At 40.8% G+C, this 15,002-nt stretch overlaps 1 protein-coding gene across 1 annotated transcript; it reads left to right on the forward strand.

Moving 5' to 3' along the window:
• The first annotated feature begins 551 nt into the window (after positions 1-551).
• hat1 (histone acetyltransferase 1) lies at positions 552-12,898 on the forward strand. The gene is made up of 11 exons (XM_069702558.1): positions 552-622; positions 1,734-1,805; positions 1,933-2,008; positions 3,250-3,370; positions 7,643-7,819; positions 7,943-8,064; positions 8,653-8,757; positions 9,142-9,248; positions 9,788-9,939; positions 10,239-10,355; positions 12,247-12,898. The coding sequence occupies exons 1-11, from the start codon at positions 616-618 to the stop codon at positions 12,415-12,417; spliced, it is 1,227 nt and encodes a 408-aa protein (XP_069558659.1). The 5' UTR covers positions 552-615; the 3' UTR covers positions 12,418-12,898.
• The last annotated feature ends 2,104 nt before the right edge of the window (positions 12,899-15,002 follow it).

Raw genomic sequence — 15,002 nt, forward strand, 5'->3', positions numbered from 1 at the left:
AGTTTAAGAAAATTAAGTGGATTTTTGATTATTACACCAATATCAATATTGGAGTATAAATAAAATCTGCCAGTCTGCCTTTTCTCAGAGTATAAAATATTCATGAACATTTTAAGGACCTCTTGAAGAATTGTGACCAACCAAGAATAAATAATAAACTCTGTTAGTGACCAAATCACTCCAACTATAGTTTACTATACCTACTGCACATTTAACAACGATATAACTACTATTACTGCGCAATATACTGAGCCAACCGATTTACGGTCTGTTGCTCTGGAAGACATAACAGATCACATTAATTATTTCAGCTTTATGTCATTTAGCCAAAAATCTTCCTAATTATTTAATTGTGAATATTAAATCGTTTGTAACCCATTTCAGTGCAGAGATAAGCGCTTCATTTAGTGTTCAACTTACCATACTGCGTTTTCAGAAACTTGATTTCCACATCAAGATGTTTTTATTTGTGTTAAATGTAAATTATAACGGTGATCAACACGAGCCGTTAAAATAGTACTTCCGGTTTCCACGGAAATACGTAACCCGGAAGTCTTTCTTATTCCGCGGGTCTTTTGGGACAGCAGCTCGCGCACAACACAACAGTGTGCAGAAATGGCGGGTAAGATGCAAAACGTTTCGTCGCTTTCGTTCCTTCGTGTTGTTTGTGGTTCTTATTCACCCGCAGACGGACGGCGGCGCTTCAAACCCGCCGGGGCGCGAGCCGGTCACAACAAAGAGGCGCCAGCTAGCAGCGGGCCTGAGTGCTAGCGCTAGCAGCATGCTAGCAGGCTGTCATCACGCGCAGCGTGTCTCAGCTGATTCAAACAGCTGATTCAGGCAGCTGATTCAAACAGCTGATTCAAGCTGAATGTGTGCTGAGAACGAACGGAGAGACGCGGATGTAACACGGTTCAGTCCGCTGTGATGGCTTTTACGAATGGCGTCGTTTCCTGTGCTAACAGCTGACGTGATGTTTGGTCCCTTTAAGGAAACACCTGCCTCAGGTGGACCTGCAGGATGACCACGTGTCTTGTGTACCTGCAGGATGACCACGTGTCTTGTGTACCTGCAGGATGACCACGTGTCTTGTGTACCTGCAGGATGACCACGTGTCTTGTGTACCTGCAGGATGACCACGTGTCTTGTGTACCTGCAGGATGACCACGTGTCTTGTGTACCTGCAGGATGACCACGTGTCTTGTGTACCTGCAGGATGACCACGTGTCTTGTGTACCTGCAGGATGACCACGTGTCTTGTGTACCTGCAGGCTGACCACGTGTCTTGTGTACCTGCAGGATGACCACGTGTCTTGTGTACCTGCAGGATGACCACGTGTCTTAGTCTGGTCCTTCAGTGACGCTCGTGCTGGTAATAACAGGATGTTGACATTAGACAGATTGAGATTATCTCGGATTGATTGACACAAAGTCAAATGTCAGTTTAAAACCAATCAGCTGAACTCTCTGTTTCCATCACAGATTAATCTGTTTTATATTTATGCACTTTCTTTGTTTATAAAATGTCAGAAAATAAGTGAATCATTTCCAACAAAGATCAAGGAAACTTGTCACGTGTCTTATTTTGTCTGATCAATGAGCCAAAATTCAGATATTCATGTGTGACAAAAGAAAGCCATGAAACCTTCACGTTGGAGGAGCTGGGACCAGTAGATGTGGACATTTGTGTTTCAAATAAACAATTAAAACTGACTGAAGCTTTGTTTCCTCAGGAGTGAACACCATGGAGAAGAAGCTGGCTGAGTACAAGTGTGACACCAATGAAGCTATATCCTTAAAACTGGGTACTGTTAAGTTTATTTTATTTTGTATGCCTCGTAAATGGATATAATGATATGATATATGTATAATCATGTGTATTTTGTGGTACTTTGTTCTAATTAATTGAACCTGGTCTTCTTTCACTGTCAGTCCGCTTTCCAGAAGATGTTGAAGATGATGGCACCACTTTCCACCCCGAGTACAGCCACCAAATATTCGGAGACGAGTGAGTATTTGTTGTCATCGTTACTATTCACTTTGTTAAAATTATATAGATACCACATCATGCAGAGAAATAAATGTAGTCTCTACCGGTACATTTTGAAGTGCTGCATAATTGTAGATTCTTTGGAAGTTGATCTGCAGTTAATTTTAACATGCGCAGAAAACTGCAGTTAGTTAATGTTTTTTTTAGATGTATGAAATTAAAGCCAAACAATATGAAATAGTTGAAATCAATAAAAGCCTCAATAGATTCTTGAGCATCTGGCCACCTGATTTTCCGTATCTTGTTACAGAAAATGTTTTCAACCAATTTGAGAAAACTTTGCTGTTGTATCTGTAACCTTTGAAGCCAACCTGGCGTCTGTTTGATCCTTTGATTCATTCAGAATAAAACAGCCTGTCTGTCTCTGACCGAAGTGACATCATTGGACTGATGTCGTGAATTCATTTATCTGTTTCAAATTAAAAGCGCTCTAGTGTTTCATACACAGTCCATAAATATACCGTGTTGAGCATTTTGAGTACGTTGTGTACTTACAATATCATCTTTGACAGACTCGTTTGCTCCCACGATTAGATTCTATCTCACAGTTTTTCCTGACAGACAGCAAAAAGTAAAGTTTTCAGCATCAGATACACAGAGAGGAACAGAACATGTGAACTTTAACAGTAATTAATCTTGCACGTTACTGTCGCCTCTATCAAAGCTGTTAAGGAGTTGTATTATACTCTAATGTGTTTCACAGAAGAGGCGCTGAACCGAAGCAAGACTACATCGTTGGCGGTGACACCTGTGTCTGTGTAGGCTTACAGTAGCATGTCGTTATGCTTTAAATTCATTTCCAAATTAGTCCAAACTCAGATTGGTTATTTCTGCACTTGCTGCAATCAGCTCAAAGGGAACTCTGTAATTGGGGCATTAATTATTTCAGCAAGCGTAATTGCTAGTAAACCTTAATCACACACGGTTGCATAATGATTGATCTTTTTTGTCATAAATTGCTTGTGATATAATGATGAAAGAAACAATGCAACACAGTGAAATAAGTGACCTACAGTAAACATGTATTACTCATTCCAGGTGTATATTTAATAATAGGAGTAATCAGATGCTTGTTATTTTCCCTCCGATATGAATTTAACCTGCACACTACATAAAACCGTGATTGTATTGGTTTGTTTTGCATGTCACTGCCCTTGAAAAGGTTTTTAATTATTTCAAAAATTTTTTTTTTTGTCTAGTGAGGTCGCGTTTGGATACAAAGGCCTTCAGATCCAGCTCTTCTACACTGCTGGAAACGTGAGCACCCTCCTCAAAGTGAAATATTCCTCAAAAGTCACTGAGACGTTTGACTGTGTCGAGGTAAGACATGCATCTCTGTATTGTTTTAATTTAGAAATTGTTGCCCCCTTCAACGTGACTATTGGAGTTGGTGCAGGATTACTGCTTACGATACTTGTGTCAACTTTCTTCCTCCATTGTGATCAGAAAGCTGAAACTGCTGTATGTTGTGCTGATTGTTTATCAGCACTTTGCCTCCCGCTTAAATGTCTTTCTTTCCAAAAACTGCTTCATTAAGTTGCAAGAAGGGTTAATATGTAAAATGAACATGTACGGGTGGATTTTGAAGTTGGTAATGAATTTTAAATGCTCTTGAATCAAGAAACTTTCACCTCTGTCTTCCAAGTTTTTGGGTTGATGATTCTTGCAAGTTAAAATGCATATTTTTACCCATTCATCAGTGCCGGTATAAAAATTAAAACAGTCTAATTGCCAAAACTCCTCTAAAGCTGTAGGATCATTTATATAAAAACACCAAACTATATATTGTATTGTTTTTCGTACAAATTCTACACACACACACACACAAACGAAAACATTGATAATGATCTTAAATATTTTACAGAAAGAACAAAAGTTTTTTTTTTTTATACCTAAAAGCAGGAGCTGTCACATAAATACACCATATCCTGGATATGAAGAGGGGAAATTACTGAGCTACTCTTTTATCTGCATAATCAAATTATTTTAGAAATAAAACACAGATTTATTTCTTATACATTACATTTTTTGTCATAGTGTCAGCAGCTGGTGTGCATCGGGTTGTTGAGATGTCCTGCACAACCTGGTTATATTATTAATTATTCACTACAGTTTGGCAGACAAAACTACATTCTGCAGTTGTTGGGTGTTTTTTTTATATATAATTTTGGGCCACCAGGTGAAGTCCTCTGAGGTTTTTATGCTCTCGGGTATCAAGTCAAGTTAAATCTCTTGGCATTTAAAATCTTTTTCACACCTAAACTTCTGGACCAAAGTCGGAGCCTCGTGGTATCGGGATGCTTCTCTGCAACAGGGATCAGAAGGTTTATGAAAGTAGTGGGTAAAGAGGAAAGCAGTGACTTTAAGGGAAATCCAGAAGAAAACCGGTTTTATTTGGTACACCTCACTTGAACTAATGAAATCTAATAATAATAACTATCTAAATCCTACCATTGTGAAGGTTATGAGGTCTTGTTGTCTGTGGTGCTGTTTCGTTGCAATATACCGAGAGGCGTTTCGGATTTTTTTCTCCACCACATTCATATCAGTGGGGAAAGGCTGAATAGATATTTATTTGATATAAAGATCCCTTTACTTGGTCATTATCAAGTCTGCTTGGTGTCATGGAAACTAACTCGGCTCCACTGTGATTCAGCATTGTAAAATAGTAGAAAATGCTCCGAGGGAAAACTGTTTAAAAGCAACAGTGATGCATGTTGGTAACCTGAAGAAAAACACATTTGCTGTATTTCGCTAGCAGTTTTGAAAATGTTAGATTTAATAACCAGTGTCACACATTATTTGTGTTTTTTTGAACTAACAGTAGGTGACGCAAAAGGGAAAATGAAACGGGGTTTTAGTTTATTTGTCGAAACACAGAAAACAACTCGACAACATATCAAAGTATGTCACAAAAGATGTCATTATTCTAAAGGTGAGCAAATCAAGCTGTAACTTTGATAGACGAACAAAGGCAGCTGTACTGAGCGTTGTGTCGCCATAGTTCTGCTATCAATTACTCCTTAAGGGGAGTACGTCAACCTAAGGTGCTCTTTTCCTGTTTCTTCACTAACTGGGGGACCTCAAAGCCTTTCTCGGGGGTGACATTATTCCTGGAAGAAATGTCCTGTTTTGTCAGACTGAATCTTATCCCACCATGGTCCCCTGTGCCAGCTCACTAATCCGACTCCTCCCTGTTGGAAGAGAAAGGTTTTAAATGGTTTTGTGTGTGGGGTCTAACATGAGACATTGATTTTTGAAGCTTTGTGTGATTGAATCAGCGGGGGCAGTAATGTGACCCGGTTGGATATATCGTACATGTATTTCCAGGAGTGAATTATTGCTCAAGTTATTGACAATCAAGGTCTTTGATGCTGAATATGTGTAAACCTGCCTGATCTCTGGAGTTTTTTTTTTTAAATTTTTTAAAAGGAGACACTCATTTTATGTACTAATTACTGGATTTATTACCTTATTACTTAGTTAATGACTTGACAGTTTTAATGTTCTTCTGAAAGTAGCACTGCTTGATATGTAAAACCTTCCTGCCTTTTTTTTAATTGCCAAACTCAGTTATTTATTTGGACAAAAGTGGACAGTGAAGTGAAATGCTTGTCCTGGTTTTTCCCTCTCTGAGACTTCACAAAAGGCCACTGGCAGCTTTGAATATTTCCCGAAGCTGTCAATACAGAAAACATGAAGAACGAATACTAGAATTAGCCTGGGCCCCTACTGAGGTCAAAGGATTTAACTGTGGGGCGTCTGTCCTGTGTGGAAACAGCGTGGGGCTCCCCTACTGGAGAATGAGGCCTTCAACTGGTGGCAGTGGGAGCACTGGTGTAACTTCTAAACACATCAGGGTTTGGTGTTTCTGTGGATGCGCTCAAATTAGAAGTAACCCCACACAACAGCGACGGTTTCTTTCATCTCTGCAGCTTTGGGGGGGAAATAAAAAAGAAGCCACCAATTCACTGTTTCTAAACGTACAGAGAGCCATTACACTTTTTGGGGGGGAAACATAGTTGGAAGCTGATATTCAATCTGAAACGTGGTGGTGGTTTGTGCCGTTGACCCCTGAGTGTGCTCACCTTGTTAAGGGTTTGAGTGCAGCTGGTGCAGCAGCAAAGAGCGACGGGAGCAGCAGAGTTCAGGCTGCATCTGAAGAGTGTTTGTGTCTGAGTGCGAGCGGACGGTCGGGCTGCAGCTGGTGAGAGGAGAGAGACGAGGGGAGGCAGAGATGGAGTTGATGCAGCTGCCTCGTCGATACAAGACTTTGATCAAAACTCACCTTCTCCGCTTTAAATCAGCCAAAAATCACCCTTCTGAACTAAACGCCGACTCGGCGCCAGACCTTTTGTGCACGTGGCCTGTAAACGGGAGCAAACGGTCGCATACATGTTTGTATTAGATGCTCAACCTATGTGGATGTGTAATGTTTTCACTTTCAAAGTTTAAGCAATGATTGGAAACGGTAAAATGACTGCAAATTTAGAGTGTGGCATCGTCTCTGGAGGAGATTAAACCGATGAAACAATACCAACACAACAAATTAGATAGTTTGTACTCCATTTTTACTTGTTGTTAGAAATCAAAGGCATTAACAAACTGCTCAGAAGGAACATTGTTAAGTTATATTCATGCCAAACTAAGGCATCTATTCTGGAAGGCTGTGCAATTTAGTGTCTAGTATGTAGGAGAGTGCCCAGGACAAAGGGACTTGTTTGTCCATGGCCTTTTAAGTGTGGTCCTCGTTCCCCAGAAATGTGGCCGAACAATTACAATGGTTAAGAGGCATTCAGCTGCAGGTGCATTACTTCCAGTTAGATATTAGCTGATGTCTGAAAGGGGGGAATTAGCAGTATGTTGTATTAGCCTTTTGTAGTGCATTTTGCTCAGACCTTCTTCATTTCCCAGTTTTCAATGCCGAGCAGCGAGGGTCTCTGTGCCGAAATAATGCCCATCACACATGTAAATGGTGTGAAAGGGCTGCTTAGCAAAGTGTTCTCATGTCAATCCTCGTGGAAATGGATACAATGCAAACATTACAGCTGAACTAACCACACGTTGCACTGAGTAAAAAGTCCAAGAGGTAGGGCGCCTTTGTCTCGCAGGCTCTTTGAAAACGCAGGGGCAAATTTATTTGATTGGGTTCACTTGGCAGGATTAGAGGAGAGGCCTCTATTATGGATGCCCAAAGGTTTGTTAAGTTGAGATCAATTCATAAGATTTTATTTCCCAGTGAGAAGCAGAAATGCGTTTTATTGTGGCAACTTCATCACATATTCATGGTTTAACATAAGTAGTAAATGTACTGATTTAAGTGGCCTTTTCACCGGGAAGGGGGAGGGGGGCGGGAGGGGTGCTGCTGCGGTCTCTGCTCAGCTGACAGTTTTAATTACCTAATGGTTTTCTTTTCATTGGCACAAAACATGTATGCTTCCACTTTTATATTACAGGTTATTTGGGGCTTTTTCTTCCAAAACGTTACACAGAGTCAATTTGAAATTTGTTTAAAAATGCTTCACTGGCTATAAATTGTGGAGAATCTTACAAACATTTACTAGATTGTCTTTTATTTTTGTGTTAATCCAGCCTGACGACGTTGAAGGGAAGATCCGGGAAATCATTCCTGCTGGATTCACCTGCAACACCGATGACTTCATCTCTCTGCTAGAGAAGGAGGCCAACTTCAAGCCCTTCGGCAGCCTGCTGCACACGTACACGGTCCACAACGAGGAGGCAGGGGAGCTCACCTACCAGATTCACAAGGTGCAAACGTACATTTTAACATCAGTTTAAGTGTCGTTTTAATTATTTATGGTGTCTAGTCTTGCATAGAAAATAATAGCAGGTTTAAACGTAGCCCACTTGTGTTGGTTGCGTGCGGCTCAGGCGGACGTTACCTGCCCGGGATTCCAAGAGTACCACGAGCGCCTGCAGACCTTCCTCATGTGGTTCATAGAGACGGCCAGCTTCATCGACGCAGACGACGATCGTTGGGACTTCTTTCTTGTGTGAGTGCCCTCCTTAATTGACATCAACCCCCCAGCCCTACCCTAAAGCCTTTATTGTGTCATTGAAAAACAAAGCCCCCCTTTGAGGCGCTTGTGACCAATTACCAGGCCAGTTTGATTATATTTCCCCCCATTGGAGAATTGCTGATCAGGCAAGAGCTTCCTTTGTGCCAAAAGCCCTTTTCAGATTTTTCAGGGGCAAGAGCTGAATTGAATACTGTTGTCTTTTGAAACACTGAACAATGTCTTTAACAGTAAAAAGAGCCTCTGCCAGTGTTTTCTTTACCCTGGCACCTATTAATAGTGACAATGGGGAAAATGGACTGAAGTGATTTTGAGGAGCTCAGTCCCTCCTCCAACCCCTTCTCCTCCTCTAAGTTGCAGTACTCCAATTAAGTGCATAATGTATTCAGGTTGTAGCAGGTGTACCAATCGGGCCCTGGCTGCTCTAACATGCTGGTGCGGGGGGAGGAGTGTGGGGGTGGGGGGGGAGTTTAAGGGGTGGGCACGAGAACAGAGAGGCTAAAATGGACACTGCATGGGAGTGTGCCTGTAATTGACCTGTTTGCCTTTGTGTTTTATCTGCAGATTTGAAAAGTACAATAAAGATGGGGAGACTCTCTACGCAACTGTTGGCTACATGACAGTTTATAATTACTACGTGTATCCAGACAAAACCCGACCACGTGTAAGGTAATTGCTGGGGCAGCACGTGCCTTCCCATTCTTTTGTATGAAAAAGGAGTGGAAAATTATACATTTCTTTATCCTCTTCCCAAAGAGCCCAAATTACTGGCTTATATAGCCAACCATTCAACCGGATTTTGTTTCAGCACCAACCCAGGGTGATTTGTATCTGAAAACAACTTTATAGATAAGCTTTTGATGTGATTTGATTTGTTGCATTGATGGATTAGTGTAACAATCTATTATTTCCTGCTTTCAATCAAAGAATTTCTCTTCCTGCTGAGAAAAACAACTGTGACACCACATAACTGTGTTTTGTGACTAATTCTGAACAAACCTGTCTCTTTGTTGGTTTTGTGTTTGCGTATATGTCTGACCTTTAACTAAACAGCCAAATGCTGATCCTGCCTCCGTTCCAAGGAGAGGGTCATGGAGCTCAACTTCTCGAGGCAGTGCACAGATTTTATTGCAGCCTGCCCAAAGTGCAAGACATCACAGGTGACCATCTCTTTGTAAGAAATGCCATTTACTGTCTTGAAGAAGGTGAAATAAACATTTAATCTGAGATTCAGGCGTCTCCCACGGACAGTTTAAATGATTTGTCTCTGCAGTTGGTGGATCCAGACGGTGAGTTAATTTGGAGGGCTGGCTTGTATACCAGAATGTGCTCTATTGAAACTAGTTGGATCGAAAAAGATGCTTTGCATGGAGACGGAGGATGAATACTAAAGAGGCATCCCAGCTTTTTCCTTTCAGAGTGAAAACCTTTTCAAGAAAGAACTTTAAGATGAAGCAGTGAATAGAGAGAAGGTTGTTGCTAACAGTTCCTCCAGCATTCAGTAATATTTCTCCATCGTTGTTTATTGTGTAAGTCACTTGTTGAAAGTGTTTTAAAGTTAGAAATATGTTTCTGGTTTTTTAACACAAAAAAAATACATGGAAGGAACATGGATTTAACCACACAATGTGTATCAAGTAGAAACAATTAGAAAACCATGAGATCAACACTTTAATTGAATTGTTGTGTGTGTTTCCAGCTGAAGATCCCTCTGAGAACTACGTGAAGCTGAGAGACTATGTGCTGGTGAAGCTCTGCCAAGGTCTGCCAGCCTTCGCTGCAGACAAGCTGCACCTCGGCTTCTCAGCGGACATGATCAGAGAGGCTCAGGACAAGCTGAAAATCAACAAGGTGCTGCATGAGCATGCAAACAATGATTGCTTTCCTTAATGCATCGATTTGTCTATAAACTGTCAGAAAATAGTGGAAAAGGTCCATCACACGGTTTCATACAACCCAAGGTGGCTTCCCCATGAATACTATTTGATTCTATGTTGGTTCATTCAGATGCTTATCATAGTTTACAACCTGTGATGTGAATTGTTTTTCATCTTTAGTCGTTGTTCATTGAAGCCTGTTAGATACCCGTTAGTGGTTTACTTAAAAAAAACAACTAATTGTTATTGAATCTAAATGTTTTTTCTCTGCAGAAACATGCGAGGCGAGTGTACGAAATCTTACGTCTGCGAGCGACGGACATGAGCGATGAAGACAAAGCGAGAGAGTACCGTTTAGAGGTGAAGAAGAGGCTATTTGGACCGTACAGGGTGAGGTTATTGTCATCACGACTTCCCCGTAGAGTACTTTACATGTCAGCGTGGAGTGGGTCAATGCAGAATGACATGCTGAGTGATTCCCTCGTGTATTCAAATGAATCTGAACGTCATCTCGTCTCTGCTGCTGTCAAACAAGAACCCAATGTTCAGTCTCCCACCTTTTGTTAGCATAACATTATAGCTGTTCATTGTAGGGAGGAAAATGGCCCGTGTTCGGCATACACCTGATCGGCTTACAACCCCGTATTGTAACTGTTTATTATGTTACCTTTTAAAACAGCCGAAAAATTGATCTTCAATCGTGTGAAAATTTATAGATTACTGGTGCTGTATTGTTCCAGCCACAATAGGGCGCACCAGGCGCCTCTGGTTCTGCTGCTGCCGGAGCGTTTTTCTATTCAGGCACATGTCATTTGTCAGGATTTGCATTTCTTTGGGAGAAATAATTTTCATGAGAGTGTGTTTAAAGCACTTTGTCAAAAAGCTGCTACTATTCAGAGTTCAGTGCTTTAAAAAAAAAAAAAAAAAAACTGGTTTTCTCAAAAAAAATCTTTTGATGTTTTCTCGTGTTTCTCTGGATGAGTTTCTTTGAGATTTAGTGTAACAGACTTAAGCTCAGCGAACAGAATATCATAACTGTCTCTGGTTCTGTGTCTCCGACTTGACTGTGGGAAATACTGTGTAGGTCTGTGCCCCAGAATAACTCTCTACATCCTGTTTGCTTGTGACATTTTATGTTGAAGCTGCTCACTGAGACTTTGCATACCATCCATTAGAGAATTTGCTGTCAGCAGATTAACCACATGTCTCAAAAAAAAAAAGAGGCCGAGTCTGACATAGAAAAGACCTATGTGGTGAAGTGGGAAGGAGGAATTCTTTGGGAGAGTGGCAACGAAAGATCTGGTGGCCAGATGCAGAGCGATTTTCCTCCCCTGAGGAGATTTAGCATGTCGTTAGTTGAATGGCGGCGGCCGCTGCTCTGTGAATGTGAGGGGGTTTATACATTTCTGCTCGTAGCCCCAATTCCCCCGTGACCATGTCTGCATGCATGTGCGTGCAGGTTTTTAACACAACAGATTGCTCTGGACTTCGAATATGTACTTTGTCCATCCATGTCCAGAAACTTGCAGCCGTCGGCGTCATTACCGGCTGTATGGATCATAAATATGGGCTTTATTGTTAGTCTATAGATTGATAGTAGGTAACAGCTAGGTTACCTGTTGCAGATGTTAATGTTGCATAATATGTCTTTTTTTATTTGAGTCTTTGATCTTCTTGCATGATGAATCATGCAGGAGGATCTCTTAAAAGAAAAATTAACCACTTTTTATCTGGATGTAAAGAAATTCTGTCTTTGGGAAGCAGCTACAAAATCTATTGTTCTGCTGACGCGGCATTTGACGTGTACATTAACGTAGTTGGTGGCCGGAGGAGCTGCGGGCTGTGCTGTGTTCGTCACCACTGGTCTTAATCCTCACGCATCAAAACAAAACCTTGTTGTCTTCATTTGCAACTAAGCTACATGTCGAACACGAAAAATGGCCTCTTGATGTAAGAGTACAGAGGAAGTTATAGACGAGGGTACGTTTTACAGTGTTTTGATTTATTTGACCCCGAGTACACAGCTGAAGAAGAAATACATGAAGAACAAACCCCTCAGGAATGATTATTATTCACTCCAGAAATACTATGAACTGTATGTATGAATACAAATTCCTTATTATGAATATTACCTGAATATAAATGATGAAAAACAGCTCACCACAACATATTCGTAATGAAAACGTTTGTATGGCTTTGAAGGTCAAGATCACAAACTGAACACCTCACTGATGTGTTTTTTTGTTTGTTTGTTTGTTTGTTTGCCGTTCACGCTGCGCAGAAGAATCAGAGGGAGCTGACGAAGATGAGGAAGTGCCTTCGGCCGGAGGAGCTGGTGTCCCACATGGGTCAGATGGACACTCAGACGCAGCATGAGGAGCTGGAGAAGAGTTATCAGCTGGTTGTGGAAGACTACAGGAGAATCATCGAGAGGCTAGCGACGCAGGCCTGATGTGACTGAGATACTGCTGGCCTGGAGCCCCCCCACACCCCCACTCAACATACAGGTGCTCTGCCCTATCTGTACAAAGCCCACATCACCACAGACTTTTGCTGCAGCCAAGATGATTCTCTTGATGCAACAAAATCACTGCTTTAATTGAAGAGTGTTACAGATGTGTAGTTGCTGGTGACGAGCTGAATTGGCCTGTCTGTTTCCCGGCTGATGATGATGATGATGATGATACAGTAGAAGAGGTGACGTTCAACCGGAGGGTGAGACTTCCTGTTTGTCCCACGTGTTTAATCACATTGTGTGAGATTAAATAACATGTAATATTTCACAGGTGATCAGAGGTCTTCGATCCTGCGGAGAAACCCTGCTTCTTCTCCATCAGACATTTTGTAAAGATCTTTTGTCAATACAGTTCCCTCGTGTGTGTTTTGAAGCACTTCATACTGAAAATAAAAAATGGTTTTGTATATTGTTCAAATGTTGTGATTCTTATTGTTGAGACAAAATAAAACCAAACAACTGAGCATTTGTTTTTGTCACTTAGGTTTGTAGTTTATAGTTTATTTTTTTAAATTTCAATGTGACATTGTACAGTATTCAAAAAATCCAAACGTGTTTCATATCAACAATTCTGTAGAATAATAAAGGATAGTTTTGAAAAGAATCTTACCAATCCATTCCTATAAATAGTCCCAACAAGACTATTTATTCATTCTTTGTGATAATGAGTCATTTATCTTCTTATCTTAAGAAAACAAGGAAGGTTTCTTGTTTGCGGTAAAACTTTTCAGCCCATCCGGCTTCACAGTAACTCCCAAAGCATCTCAGCCTACAGATGCGTGTTGTCAACAAATTAATGAAGCCAGAAACCTGGCACCGTGATGCTAATGCTCCTTGTGGATAATAATCTTTTAACGGGTTTGTTGTGAGCCATAGAAGTTTTGTAATTCTTCTAACTCGACACCCCTTAATTTTATGTTCACTCTTTTAGTTTTTGTGCAGCGCACCTAAACGCCTTTATACAATTTTGTGTTCATGTATTCATTTGTACTGCTGCTGCTTTAGTTTGAACATTATCACCCTTTCTACACGCCAGGCCGTTCAGGGCTTTATGTTGTTTTTTTTCTAATTGTGTTACATGAGCCTGGATGCTGCAAAAAAAAAACACCTGTTACTGCCGGCCAGCCTCGGCTTCACTCCCCTCTGATGGGACGAGACGTTTGTGGGGATTCTGGTAGACGATGTTTTATCCAGTGTTTTCCAGCACCTCTTTCATTAATTGAATTAAACCTCTTCATTAATTAATTAATTCCAGGTCCCACAAATAGTATAGATATGTATTTATATACAGGTTTATAATGAATATATTGGAACTCTTGCATCCTTTTTTCTAATCGAGCTGATGCGGATCTAGTTTGAGTATTAGAGATCAACATATAAGGATAATTTCTGCATTGAACTGTTCCTTCACTGTAAATGTTTTCAGAAATGCACTTTATCAGTGAGACATTTTTTTATTTTCAGTTCCTCAAATAATTAATTGTCTTCAGTTTATTGCTCTATTCTTCTTGGTTGCAGTTTTATTGCACTTACTGCTATTTTTAGCTCTGACACAAAATAGTAGGGTGTATTTTCTTCAGCATTTGTGGTTATTTTCATATCCACCCTGATGTCACACTCTTAAGCTGAATAAGGATGTGGAATTGTAATTTTTGGGCATGTGGGGACTTTAACCGTTCATTACTGAAAAGGTTCCCTGAAAGCAGCTTGGTATTAAAATTAATATAAAGGTATATAATATAGACAATTGATACTCATACAATTTTAAATGTTTCCTTGTATAATACCATATAAATGACAATTGGCCTGATTAATTCATTTTCCAGTATGTGTTGGGTCTATTTTATCCATGTAAGGGGTGTAATTTTACCCTCTGCAGAAAATGCAACTTCTGATTGGTGCTGATGCTGAGTGTTGGTACTAATGAGTATTATGCTTTTCAATTGAAAACCTTTGTGCCACTGTATTGCCCCCGCTTGTGCAGATCACTGTGATGAATACCCATCATACTTTATAATACTTTAGCACATTGTCACTAAATGAAGGCTGCCAGGTCAATTTTCAATTTTTCCCCCTCTCCACTTGAAACAAGACAAAACCTTGGAACCCTTCACATCTCTAATTCAGACTGATTGAATCCACTCATGGCCACGAGGGGCCTCATCTCACTGTAGTTTTCTCTGCTTTTTCTGCTGTGAGTGCACATTTTGCATTGCGCTGCACAAGCTCAGCCGACTGACCTGCTAGCGGGAAGTGGCGTTATTGTTCAGTGGGCACACCGGTTCATATGCAGCCTCATTAATTCCACAGGCAGCCATCCTCAAGCTTCCATGCAGCACGTTGATGCACCTACTGCAGTTTTCACAGATGTGATGGACGAGGGCAGCAAACCTCTGTGGCTCGTCTGGCGGAGCTGCAGGCCCCGGTGCTGTCGTCAGAAAGCTGTCAAAGCCTCTTTCAGACTACACAGCTGAGTTTACAGAAGCTTAATTATCCCCCACACACACATTCACACATTGAGT

This window comes from Brachyistius frenatus, unplaced genomic scaffold (assembly GCF_029030835.1).
Source record: "Brachyistius frenatus isolate BFR_SWC_R1_liver_20210118 unplaced genomic scaffold, ASM2903083v1 Contig_42, whole genome shotgun sequence".
Lineage (NCBI taxonomy): Eukaryota > Metazoa > Chordata > Actinopteri > Embiotocidae > Brachyistius > Brachyistius frenatus.